The sequence below is a fragment of the Pangasianodon hypophthalmus genome, chromosome 14 (assembly GCF_027358585.1).
Source record: "Pangasianodon hypophthalmus isolate fPanHyp1 chromosome 14, fPanHyp1.pri, whole genome shotgun sequence".
NCBI lineage: Eukaryota > Metazoa > Chordata > Actinopteri > Siluriformes > Pangasiidae > Pangasianodon > Pangasianodon hypophthalmus.
Genome location: NC_069723.1, coordinates 1,664,494 through 1,678,620, shown reverse-complemented (window position 1 = coordinate 1,678,620; position 14,127 = coordinate 1,664,494). Strand labels below are relative to the sequence as shown.

The window sequence follows — 14,127 nt, the reverse complement described above, 5'->3', positions numbered from 1 at the left end:
TACTACACAGACTTCTACACTTATACTACATTTCCCATGATGCATGCCTACGGAGAGCCAATCCTAGACTATTGACTCTACGCAAAGTTTCTTGGAAAAGAAACAGAGATCTGATACACACCACCATCACGTCACACACACACACACACACACACATATATGCCAAACCAAAAGACAGAAGGAAGTGAGAGGAATTTCAGGGCTTTTCCAATTACACTCTCCTTCCCTTTCTAAGCTCTCCCTGTTTCCTTGTCGGTCTCACTCCCTTTTTCTCTCTTTCTTTTTCTATCTCTTCTGTTTTTCCTTAATGGCACGTCAGTTTTCATTGAGGGGAAGTTCCCCTCATTTTTGGAGTTTGCACTCCAGTCGTTCCTGTTACGAAATAAGTAGTTATGAAGTGCGCTCAGAAATAAAATGCTTTAAAAATGTTCTGTTTTCTGCTTTTCGTGCAAAATCTGATGTCTGGAGAGTACACTCCAGACTAAAGGGGGAAGAAAAGGAAGTTTTATCTGCGACTGCATACTCCTTAGCAAAGAATAGGGAAATGGAATTTTTTAAGATACAGTGCCTTGCATACATATTCATCCTCTTGAACTTTTCCACATTTTGTAGTGGTACAACTCAAAACTGAAACAGACTTACAGTTGAGGTCAAAAGTTTACATCCCCCTTTCAGAATCTGCAGAATGTTAATTATTTTACCAAAATGAGAGGCATCATACAAAATGCATGATATTATTTATTTAGTGCTGACCTGAATAAGAGATTTCACATTAAAGATGTTTACATATCGTCCACAAGAGAAAATAATAGCTGACTTTATAAAAATGACCCCGTTCAAAAGTTTACATCCCCTTGATTCTTAATACTGTGTTGTTACCTGAATGATCCACAGCTGTGTTTTTTTTGTTTAGTGATAGTTGTTCCTGAGTCCCTTGTTTGTCCTGAACAGTTAAACTGCCTGCTGTTCTTCAGAAAAATCCTTCAGGTCCCACAAATTCTTTGGTTTTCCAGCATTTTTTGTGTAATTGAACCCTTTCCAACGATGACTGTATGATTTTGAGATCCATCTTTTCACACTGAGGACAACTGAGGGACTCGTATGCAACTATTACAGAAGGTTCAAACGCTCACTGATGCTCCAGAAGGAAAAACCATGCATTAAGAGCCGGGGGGTGAAAACTTTTGGTGAAAACTTTTGAACAGAATGGAGATGTGTAAATTTTCTTATTTTGCCAAAATATCGTATTTTTTCATTTAGTACTGCCCTTCAAAGGCTACAGAAGATAGTTACATGTTTCCCAGAAGACAAAATATGTTAAATTTACCCTGATCTTCAAATTCAAAAAGTTTTCACCCCCTGGAAATGGTGGAAAACCAAAGAATTTGTGGGACCTGAAGGATTTTTCTGAAGAACAGCAGGCAGTTTAACTGTTCAGGACAAACAAGGGACTCAGGAACAACTATCAGTAAACAAAAAAAACACAGCTGTGGATCATTCAGGTAACAACACAGTATTAAGAATCAAGGGGATGTAAACTTTTGAACGGGGTCATTTTTATAAATTCAGCTATTATTTTTTCTTGTGGACTTTATGTAAACATCTTTAATGTGAAATCTCTTATTCAGGTCAGCACTAAATAAATAATATCACGCATTTTGTATGATGCCTCTCATTTGGTAAATAATTAACATTTTGCAGATTCTGAAAGGGGGATGTAAACTTTTGACCTCAACCGTAACTGGGATTGTATGTCATGAATCTGCTCATCAATCCGAGAACAACACAGTGAAACATGGTGCTGGTAGCATTATGTTCAGAGAAACCCCTGGCTACTTGATTGCTTCTCTGATTGACAGTCTCTTTACCAGGTCACCTATCTTGGTGTGTGTGTCCTCTAGTCAGAGTCGTGATTGTGCGTATTCTTTTGGGATATTTTTATAACCAAACCTGACTGATCCTTTCCTGAACTTTGTCCTGGATTTGTTTTGATAACTCTCTGGTCTTTGTGTGCTGTTTGTTTAGTTACACTATATAGCCAATAGTTCATGGTCAATAGTTCATGGTTCTGGGGTGCAGTTCATCTTAAAGGTGTTCAGTGGGGTTGAAGTCAGGGCTCTGTGCAGGACACTCGAGTTCTTCCACTCCAACCTTCACACACACCATGTCTTCATGGAGCTCGCTTTGTGCACAGGAGCTGGAACAGGTCTGACCTCTTAGTTCCAGTGAAGGGAAATTGTAACTTGTGCTACAGCAAACAGAGACGTTCTAGACAATTGTTTTTGGTTGTATAGTCTATGCTCTCTAACAAACTCTGGTTTCTTCCAGAACAGGCTTATTTATTTGAGATCACATGACACATTAATCTCACATTGCAAGTATTTTTGAAAAATATATTTAGTGTTTCTTCCACTCTGGTATTATGGGTTATTTTGTGTAGATTCATGACGTATTCCCAGTTAAGTCAATTTCAGTTTCAGGTTGTAATGCTACAAAGTGTGTGTGTGTGTGTGTGTGTGTGTGTGTGTGGAGGGGGAGGAGGGAATATTTATGTAAGTCACTGTACATAACACAGACACAATTTAATCCCAGTATATAGCATTGTAAGGACAAAACAAGGCTAAGCATATAAGTGTCATTTTGAAATCTGTACCATGTCAGTTTCTCAACTGTTCTGCTCCAGAGTATGCTTATGCACATGATCTGGCGCAGGGTCAGATTTCAGTGAGGTCATTGTTCATGTGGTGTGGTGAGTTTGTCATTTCATCGGCCGAGCTGCTTCACTCAGAAACCACCTACACCACTTACACAAGTGTCATGCGATGTCACCCTTGTGTCAGATTGAAAACCAGTTCGAGAAACATATTTTGATAATGGAAGATTATCAAAGATTATCTGAAGATGATCTTGTTAGCTAAAAATTCAGCTGAGGCTTTGGCACTGGGCGAGCTAAACACAAACAGCTAAGTAGTTTGATAATCGCGAGGATGAATCCCTTTGGATAAAGACTTACAAAAGGTCAAGGGTTAAAGGTGGTCTTTAGGATTGTACCATTTCTTACAACTTCATTCATAAGAAAATGACCGAATCCAATATCTGTACTTTGTAACACACCTTATTCTATCTGGCACTTTAATGATAGTCAAACATGTGTGAACTACTTCTCGCTAAAAAAAAGGGCTTTCCCAACCTGTGCTGTGAAATATAGGGGAAAATAACACAAAAACATATGCACACAAAATGATCTCAATATAAAACTGTTCAAAGGGTACACAATGACACACAAGACCTTAAAGAACATCACATTCAGAATGGGAGATGCCACTTTTCTATTTTCAACTGAACATTTGGGTATTTACCAACCCCCCAACCCCCCCCCCCCCCCCCCCCCCCCCCCCCCCCCACACACACACACACACACACACACACACAAACACACACACTTTTTACACACCATTTTTGTGACAATAAAGAAACGTCTGAACCCAAACACACTCCTCATAGCTATAAAAGACATTTCTTTGTCGCCATTATGTTAATTATTTTTTCATTCGAGTAAAGCGTGTTCCAGAGCAAGCTAAGGATGTCATCAGTTGCTAGGGAAAATTAATCAACACCTTCTGACCAATCAGAATTAAAAGATTTTAACACGGTTAGCTAATCTACTCCAATGATAGCCCCTTGTAGCAATGCTAGCTATCTTACGTAACGTCGAACTAACGCAAGCTAACTGGAGTATTCTTGTTTGCTGTCAAATAAAAGTCACTCCGTTTATTAAACGATGGTCATGTGATCATGAAGCAAATTTTGGGGTTTAAAACAAACCCACATTTTATGATTTGGATAAAACAAAAATTAAACTGATGCTCTGTTACTGAGCTAAATGGCTAGATAGTTTGGTAACAGCTCATATGACTGAATTTTTTTTAAAAGCCTACAAAGGTTTTTCTTATGACTTCATTCATAAGAAAGCGAACGAAATCCAATATCCGGATTTCTCTGAAGGGGCACTGATTCCTGCACACATGCCAGAGTATACGCTCCAATCCTCCTCTTATAAGAGGGTTTTAAGGGGAATTCATCATTCACAGATTTCTTTAAAGGAAAACACCGTTACACTTTTACATCAAATGTAAAATAAAATTTAGGTAAATTTGATCGTTCTCGAACAAACAGCAGCAGAAACCTGAAACCTGAATTAAACTGCAGGATGGAAGAAAAAAGACCCTGTGTCTCTCGCATGTTATCTGGTTCGAAGGTAAAGCCTTGTCGAAGGGGAAAAGGCTTCTTCGTTACGATACCTGCAGCTCTGTGTTTCGCCGTACAGGTCACTGGGTCGAATCTTTGGCTGTGCAGTGACCTAGGACGTATCTGAGCTGCTTCTACATGACGTGTCCATTCAAAATTTCCCACCTGTCAATTCTGACTATGAATTATTGAAAGTTACTATTATTGAAGTTTCAGAGCGAATCACAGAAGCTCAAGAACAGGTTTTAGTTTTTTTTTGTTTTCTCAAATGACTCAAATTCTCAAATTTAACCAAACATCCTACATCCTACGTCCTACGCACTGAGCTTTAACCTACAGGTGGTTATTGAAGGACGAATTTTACAATTTGCAATTAAATTTCTTTTATATGACTCCATAAGCCGGGATTGTGACTTGAGTATTACTGTTAATTGGGAGAAGGAAAAAAAAAAAAACAACATATCCTAGCATTAGTGGCACTGAAGACATAGAAATACAATAAAGCACCTTTATTTAATTAGTCTGATCTAGGTGAATTTAAATCAGATTATTAAATTTGTATCAAACGTGTGAAAAATGTTAAATACGCTTATATTAGACTGCACAAGGCTTTAAACCAAGAAAAATACGCTTCTTAGCCTTCTGTTTTGGGGCAATTCTACTTACTTTCAAGAATATTTCAAACAGATCGACCTTTCCGATATGGTTCATTTTCTTTATAAGAATTTTAAAACCTTTTTTCTCAGAAACTATATTCACCTGCATTAGGTAACAGAATAGACAACACTTTTTCCTGGCATATTTTGTACGCTTGATGATTTCCTTCTAACAAAACACTAAAATAATAAATTGCACTTTCCGGTCAGGTATTAAAAATTAATTAATTCCATCAAAACTATTTATAAAACCACACACTTCAAATCTCACTTGATAGTAGACAGACTCCCTGCGTGACATGAAAATTACTTGGGGGGGAAACGTTATAGATGCTAATACCACGAGGTGGGGAAAAGTTTTTGCTTGGCTAGTTAAGCATTCATCAGCAAGTTCACTTCTTACATACGGTAACATATATCCACTCAATACACAACACCAAATTTACACACATAATGTATTTTGACTTTGTACTATTTACATAAAACCAGAAAGTTTTATTACGTATGTATTCATAAGCATAAGCATGTTTTCAGACAGGATATTTAAATAAAATGGAAAATGTTGTAGTAGGTGTAAAAGATATATGTAAAGGTCACATTAAAACAAGTTCTACATATAAAAGCTGCAAAAAAAAAAAAAAAGTGCAAATTGCACCTAGTGTCATTATAAAAGACGTCGTCATTGGTTGGGAAGATTTTACGCAACAAGTAGCAATCATGATGAAGGTGAAGGAGCTTCTTAAAGTTCTCAGGGACAAAATTATTAAACAACACTCTAAGGAAAAAAGCTACAGAGCCTTAACAAAGACTTTAACCATCCCTGTCAGTACAACTGGTTCAATAATATGCAGGTTCATGGAACTAATCATCACCAGACAGGTGAGCCATGCAAGATATCCCAGGGTTCTCTCAGACTAATGATAAGAGTTGCAGGATAACCTGAAAGTAGCAGCAGCAGCAGTTACACAGAGAACAACATACTTTGGAAGAACCCTTCCACAATAATTCAGCTTGTCACTGATGGAAAATGAAGAGCTGCACGGATGATCCCAAGAATACCCACAGAATACTCACAGTGAAGCACGGTGGTGGGAGCATCATGCTATGGGGCTGCTTCTCTGTACCAGATATATGACATATTAGAGGAGAATTTAATCTCATTGTCTGAGAAACTGAATCTGGGGAGAAAATGGATCTTTCAACAAGACAAAATAAGGCTTCACATGGTCTAGTCAATCTCCTGACTGGAATCTCGTTGAAAATGTGTGGAGGATCTTGAAACTGTGAGTCCATCAGAGCTACCCTCCGAACCTTGGAGAAAATTAAAGATGATCTGCCAAGAGGAATGGGTCCAAAATTGAACCATAATGCTGCGAAAAGTGAATTACTTCTCACTATAAACCTCTCAAAGCTGTAATTATCAACAACAGCTTTGCAACAAAGTACTAATTTTAACATATTCCTATTCCTTTTCATAAAGAAACATATCTTTCTTTATGAAAATGAATACATACTTTTTTGTTCATATTTGAAGGTACAAAGTAATAAGGCATTGTGTGTGTAAATATGAAGCGGACATACTGTATGCACAGGAAGTATATTATATAACAAAAACAAGTGTGTCTGAATGTTTATTTCCCCTCATAGTAACTTTAAATGTAAGAAAATGTACAGTTTCTTTACACAGAGAATACAACACAGTGCTATTATATTATTATATTAGATATCAAAGAAATATTAAAATGTAATTTCACTTCACACTGTCCCATTCATGCCAAGAAATGATCTGTTACTTCTTTTAATGCATGTGTTCATAATACTGATGACATTAACAGTTGGACATTTTTTTTTCCATTTTCTCGAGAAAGCCTGGGTGTGGTGGTTTTAAAATAGCTAATAAACAGGAATTAGCACTGTACTTGAGTTTTAAGTAACGGCTTTACTTGTATTCTGTTATCCTGTTCATGCCATGATGCACAACTGTACCAACTCCACAGAATTTTCCTTCTAGTTAGCCTTGTTTAGTCAGCAGTTCTGTAACTCTACAGATGAATAAAATGATTCAGTGTAGACAGCAGCAGAAAAATATTATGTCTTAGTAAGATGATAAAACAGCCAGTGAATGTGAATTAACGGTGAATTACAAAAAAAAAAAAAAAAAAAATGAAAAAACACTACCTATACTGTAGGAATATTCATAATCCAGTTTATTTTCCCCTTACAGTCATTTTGCTCCAATATTACTCATTAGGCAAATATGTCAGGCTTATATACATCAGAAACGTTCCCAAAGGATAAAGAATATCTGGCAATTGTGACCTCGTGAGGCCTTTTTTTTTTTTTTTTGTATACTGCAGCTTTGATTTGAAAAACTAAAAGACCCAAAAGGTTTCCATTTGGTTACTGACATCAAGGTTAGGGTTTAATTTAAATGTAGTCATAGTATTAATTATCTGAATTAATAATAAAGCCAGTGGAATGTTTGTGTGTGTGTGTGTGTGTGTGTGTGTGTGAAAGTATGAAAGTGAAGGTGTGGGAGGCAAGAAATGACTGAGGGGTTTTCTCTGAGTAGAACACATACCTGTTTTGCTCTTTTTGGCTCCACCTTCCTCGTCCATTTACCAGCAGAGACAATAATCATGTCTTTCTCTACATTTCCCAAGATGCACCACTACAGAAAAACAATCTCATGTACAATCACAGTACTGAATCTAAACTCAGGTTCTTTGGAACAGAAACAGTGATTCGGTACACACCCACACACACGCGCACACACACACACGCACACACATGCACGCACACACATGCCCATAATCTACACAATATTCACACCAGTGATATATACAAGTGTGTGTGTTTATATATTGTAGGTTTATACTTCAAGTTTTTTTCTAACGTCTCTTCTCTCTGATGCCGTGTGTATCGTCCCAAACCATACACTTGTGTTCGAAGCACTAGCATATGGGAAGCAGCCCAAATGTAGAGAGAGTTGTTTAGTAGATACACACTTGTGTTTACACACATCCTTGCATTTCATGTGACATCACTCTGTAGCATCAATTTGATTGAGTCTGTGCTTCAATAAGAAGATTCATGTTTTTATACACTTGTATTTATACACTAATACGCTTCACTACATACACACACTACATCTTCAACAAGCCGCAGTGCAGTGGATCCTCCCTGTCATGCTGCCTCATAGCTATGATCGCTAACTAGCTACGTTGTGGGACAACTGAGAAGTCTATCTCGCCGTCAGGTATTGCTAACATTAGCCAAAGCAAGTTAGTTAGCTGATATCGACTTACCCTATAATGACAGAGTTTTCTTCTTCCCCTTTCTGACAGTTTAGCTGGAATTAGCAGTTTAAGTTCAAGTGCGTAAGGATCGACGACTTTGTTTACCGTTTATTCTCTTCCGAAGTAAGGTGAGTAAGTGTTGTGTTCATGTTGTACAGCAAAGCGGGAAATTCAGCCCCAAATATGGTCGAAATGCTAGGATGCACAGCTCTGGCAGCTATCTTGGCATCACGTCTAATGCGACTGATAACAGCGAGGTGTTTGTAATGTATTGTAATATTGTCGTTTCAATATTCATTAGCTGTTGAGTGTTTTATGATTGGTTATTGATTATTGACTAATTAGGCTAAGGTTAGATTATTGATTAGGCTGCTTTCACACTACAAGTGTTTTTTTTTTTTTTAATACAGAAAAAGTGATATCCAGAGAGTTAAAAAAGCGGCTCATGTAACATGTACACCGCAAAAATGACAACACCGTTACTGCTTTTTTCCTTTTCAGTTAGTTCATCATATAACAGATACGATTAGACTTGGTAGTGTTTTATATTCAGCATTACAGTATCTCTTTCTACCAGCACTTTGTCTACCATGTTGGTTTTCCTGGCTTCCCCCAATCCCCCAATCCCCCCACCCCCACTCCCAACCCACCTGAAACTGCAATCTGATTGGTCATGAAGTGCTTGACATTACTCACGGCTTTCTGATAAGTTGGAAGCACTCGGGTGTGATAAAAAAAAAAAAAAAAAAAAAAAGCAGACATCAGTTTTGAGTTTTACTTCCCATAACGCGAGACACACACACACCCACACACACAATGCTGTCGTCAGAAGGAGCAATGGAAAACAGCAGTGATGACAGCAGTCAGCAGGACGTTGTGGACAGAAAAAAGAGGACATCAGATGTACATGCAAAGTGCTTCTGAAGCTGTAGGAGTTGATATACTGCATACAAAACCTATGAGATATAAATATGCTGGCTTCGGAAAGTATTCCGACCCCTTCGGTTTTTACATATTTATACTTTTACTGTGTTATAATTTCATATTTTAAATGGATTAAATTTACTTTTTGGGTCATTATTCTACACACAATAATCCATAATGACACAGCCAAAACATGTTTTTAGAAATGTTTGCAAATGTATTAAAAATTAAAAACTGAAATCTGTCTTTTAAATGAGGATTCAGTCGCATAGCTAAGGCAATCCAGGTTCAGTTCAGGTGCATCCTGTTTGCGTTGATTCTCTTGAGATGTCTCTAGAACTTGCCTGGAGTCCAACTGTGGCAAAATCTATTGATTGGACATGATCTGGAAAGGCACACACCTGTGTATATAAGGTCACAGAAGTGGGAAGTTGGACATAATTTTGACCTCGATGCATTCAAGCTGTGGAGTGGGAAGAAAAAAAAAACATGTTCAGTCTGTTGTTAGCAACAAGACAGACAGCTACCTGTTCCTCCGAACAGCAAACTGTATAGTCAGTGTTATCGATTTAACAAGTGACTATTCTGTAGGTTGACTGATCCAAAGCAAATGCTTGTATATACAACATAATTCTTTTAAAGGTAAGAAGTGCTATTTTGTTCACTGCTGACACTGTGCACAGCCATGTTGATTTGATGTCACTAGTTCAACTCAGAGGAATATGGAGTGGAGAAGACCACCCAGAGTTCCCGAGTAGGAATCAGGAACCAGTTTTTTCCTGGTTAGAGGTCAAGAATTACAAGTACAACCTCTAGTCAAATGCAGCAATAGATCTGGGCAACAGTATAAAACCATTTCTAAAGCTTCGAATTTTCCCAGGAGCACAGTAGGCTCCATCTTTGTGAAATGAAAGAAGTTTGGAACCACGAGGACTTGAGCTCTTCCTCTAGCTGGCTGTCCAGCCAACCTCAGTAACCAGGCTAGAAGGACCTTGGTGACTTCACACAGAAGACACTCTTCAGTAAAAGGCATTTTTTGGGTTGAACTCCAAGTGCTATATCTGGTGAAAACCAGATACAATTCAACAACTGGCTAATACCATCCCTATAGAAGCATGGTGGTGTCAGCATCGTGCTGTACGGATACATTGCAGCAGCAGGTATGGGGATACTGGTCAGATTTGAAGGAAGGATGAATGCAGCCAAATACAGAAAGGTCCTTGAAGTAAACCTACTCCAGAGTGCATGACCTCAGACTGGGGCGAAGGTTCAACTTTCAGCATGACAATGACGCAATGGCAAGACAATGCTGGAGTGGCTTCGGGACAAGTCTCTGAATGTGCTTTAGTGGCCCACCCAAAGCCCAGGCTTTAACCGCATAGATCATCTGTGGAGAAACCTGAAGGTGGCAGTTCACAGATGCTCCCCATCCGATCTGATTGAGCTTGAGAGGAGGAATTCCAGGAAGAATGGGAGAAGCTGCCCACATCCAGGTGTGCAAAGTTTGTAGAGACTTACCCAAGAAGACTTGAAGCTGTAATTGCTGCCAAAGGTGCTTCTACAAAGTACCAAATAAAGGGTCGGAATAGTAATGTAAATTTCAGTTTTTTGAGTGAATGTTTTTTTAATAAATTTGCAAAATGACTCTAAAAACATGTTTTCACTTTGTCTAAAAAACAGCAGAGTCTCAGCTTGGCTAGTTAGCGATCTACAAGAGGATGAGCGTGATGGTGTTGTCGGCAATATTAGGATGAAATTCGAAGCTTTGGAAGTTGATCTGTTTGAGCAGAGTGTACACAAGAAGAGGTAGGAGCGCTGGCCAGACTACAGGACTACAGCACTGCTGCATCAGAGCAAACATAGAGATGAACACCATGTCCATGGAAGAGATTTGAAGTTGACTAAATTTTAAAGATTCATACGGAAGTCATCAGTTAAGCCCTTAAGACAGAAACGGAAATATTGAAAACTTGTTTTTCCATTATATCAATGTCATGAGCTTTAAATAATGACATACAAATCATATGCTTTTTTTCCACAGATGAAAGAAGTACAGCTCCCTACCTCATAAATCCCAATTTAACACCTGTTTATACACATCCACTGTACTGTACTGTAGCAGGGTTATTTCTGCATTGTGTGTAATTTTGTATATAAGTATATATATAGTTTTCTGTGTAGGCTCTTTCAGCGTTAGCTGCACCTGCTCTTGGTGTAGTATGAGTCAAATAGGTTGAAACAGGGTTACATTCCCTTTTCCAATATAAATAGATACCAAATTCAAACAAAGTTCAGTAACTCCCCTTCTTCTTGCATAAGTATTCACCCCCCAGAATTTTTTACATAATTTTGGACTTCATTGGGATTGGAACCATTTGATTTACACACAGCATTTCTAACATTTGAAGGTGCAAAATATGTTTTTATGTTCAAACACTCATGCTTGACAAAAGTAAAATTGTAAAATAAAATGTTCAAGAAAAAAACAATCTAGCATATGACCTTTTAAAAGTACACACACACCTGTGTGTGAATGTGTGAACCCGGCAGAGTGAGAGGAAAATATTCAAACCTTCAGGAATTTTTTTTCTACCTGAATCATTTTGCAGATGAATTTCCCCAAAGTTGATCCTTGAACTGAGTCTTGATTTGTCTTCAGATGAATTAGCTCTGGTATCAAGCTCAGTTATGTCGAATGCTTTGTACAATACGTCTATGTCAAGGATGTCCAGTCTTATCCACAAAGTCTTATCCTGACTGGGTGCAGGTTTTCATTCCAATCAAGCAGGACCCACACCTGATTCCACCTTGTTAATCAGTTGATTTTGACTTTCACTAGACTCAGGTGTGGCTTCTGCTTGGTTGGTATGAAAATCTGCCCCCACACCGACCCTTTCCGGATAAGACTGTACACCCCTGGTCTACATTGGCTGTTATTGCATTTAACCACAGCTCTCACTGGAGTGTGTTATTTTCTCATCTGTTCACTCTGTGTGTGTCATTATATTTGTTGTCTATTGTGTCCTTTGCCTTGTATTTGCTTTGGTGTGTCGAAAAGACATGAAAGCAACCCAATAGAAAAAGAAGCAGAGTGATGCCGACAAACAACATGACAACAAATTCTGAACTAAAATCCAGCCTTATAAACTACAAATGTCAGCAGTTAACATTATACACATTCCATAAATTAGTGGACATAAGATTGGCACAAATGGAACCTCATTGTCTGGTGTTAAACATCAAGTTAAAAAAGTTTCTAATCCTGGGTAAAATTCATATAATTCCAAGATACCATAGTGGCCAATTTTTTCCAGCCCAGAAATTAGCTCCGCCCCCACCCAGAATGGAGCTCTGCCCCTAAGGCTTACGAAGCAAATATATAGTTTTATTACTTTGCCACATATTCAGCAAACGGCTCTAAACACGACGCACTGCACTGCTACATTACATTATACAGCTCCATCTAAAAATCAGCTTAAAACTTTTTTTTTTTTTCACTTTTGTTTTTAACTTGCTTTTAGTATTTACCTTTATCTCAGTGGCACGTCCTTTCTGAGATAGTAATGTGCTGCCCTCTGGTGTCTGAGCGAGGAAACACAGCACAGTAAAGACATTAAACTGCATTAAATTAGAATATACACAATTTATTACTGCACTGCATAGCCCTTTTGCAGCATGTCGTGTGTGTGTGTGTGTGTGTGTGTGTGTGTGTGTGTGTGTGTGTGTGTGTGTGTGAGAGAGAGAGAGAGAGAGAGAGAGAGAGAGACTAAATATGTGTGTGAGAAAGTAAGAAAGTGTGATTTCTAACATTGTATAGTTCAGTGTGTGTGTGTTCACAGTGTGTGGTCTATAATTCAGAAATGTGTATATTTTCTGTTGCTTTATATGTATAATGTTAATGTCCTATGCATTGTGTGTGTGTATATGTGTGTGTGTGTGTGTGTCAGCAGTGTGTGCTCTGTATTTTGCTGTTCCCTCTGCTGTTGACCTGTTTACTGTCACTTGCACACACCTCACAGCCACGTGCTCTTTTGCCGCCTGTGTGCAGGTGAGCACGTGGATGGGTGTGTGTGTGCCGCAGCGCCACCGCCGCCAGGTCGGAGTGTGACGACGTGCTGTCGATGAGTCTCGGGCCGAGCGCGAGTGGCCGGACCGGGAGCGCAAGCCGCAGTCGTTTCCAGAAGCGTGAGGTGGGGTGTTGGGATTGTGCACCATGCCAGTGCACGCAGATGGCACACCGGCGCAGTTCGGTGAGCTCGCGACAGCATGGTGCCCTGAGACCGCGTCGCCAACGCACCGTGATGAGCGGAGTACCGCACGTGCCGTGCAGGTACACACACAGCCCGCACTCCAGCTTCTGCACGCTCTTCTCACACACACATGCTCCACTGAGCACCACCACGAGCCGCCGACTCGCCTGCATACACCTGAGGACGGACTCAGCCAGGTCTGAGACAGACACACACACACACACACAGAGGACACTATCGTTACACATACAGACAGGACACTAACAGTACACATAAATTAAGTGGCCATTTAACAAGATATAGTTATGCTTTTCCATATAATCATCCTTTACCCTTCATCAGTCTCAGTCTCTCACCCCTGCTGGCTGGAGATTCTTGCATGCTGGACTCTTTCTCAACCCAGCAGTAACACTGAGGTCTTTAAAAATCCCAGCAGAGCTGCTGTGTCTCACACTTGTACCACAGCAACACATACTACCATGTCGGTGAAAATGAGGTGTGTGTATTAAGCAAGCAACTTTAGATTCCACAGCCTGTCCTGGGAACACTGGGCATGAGGTGGAAATACACCCTGGATGGTACACCAGCCCATTGCAGGGCATCATGCACACACATCATGCACACACACATTCTCTCTTAAGGACAATTTATTTTAGCCAAACCACCTACTGCATGTTTTTGGGAAGTGGAAGGAAACCGGTGAACCCAGAGGAAACCCACACAGACACGAGGAGAACATGCACAGAAATC

At 39.3% G+C, this 14,127-nt stretch overlaps 1 protein-coding gene across 1 annotated transcript; it reads right to left on the bottom strand.

Moving 5' to 3' along the window:
• Positions 1-12,915: 12,915 nt before the first annotated feature.
• Positions 12,916-13,587, bottom strand: LOC128320240 (interleukin-1 receptor accessory protein-like). Its single transcript, XM_053239931.1, has one exon. It carries the CDS (start codon positions 13,548-13,550, stop codon positions 13,071-13,073), a length of 480 nt encoding a protein of 159 aa, XP_053095906.1. The 5' UTR covers positions 13,551-13,587; the 3' UTR covers positions 12,916-13,070.
• Between the last annotated feature and the right edge of the window lie 540 nt (positions 13,588-14,127).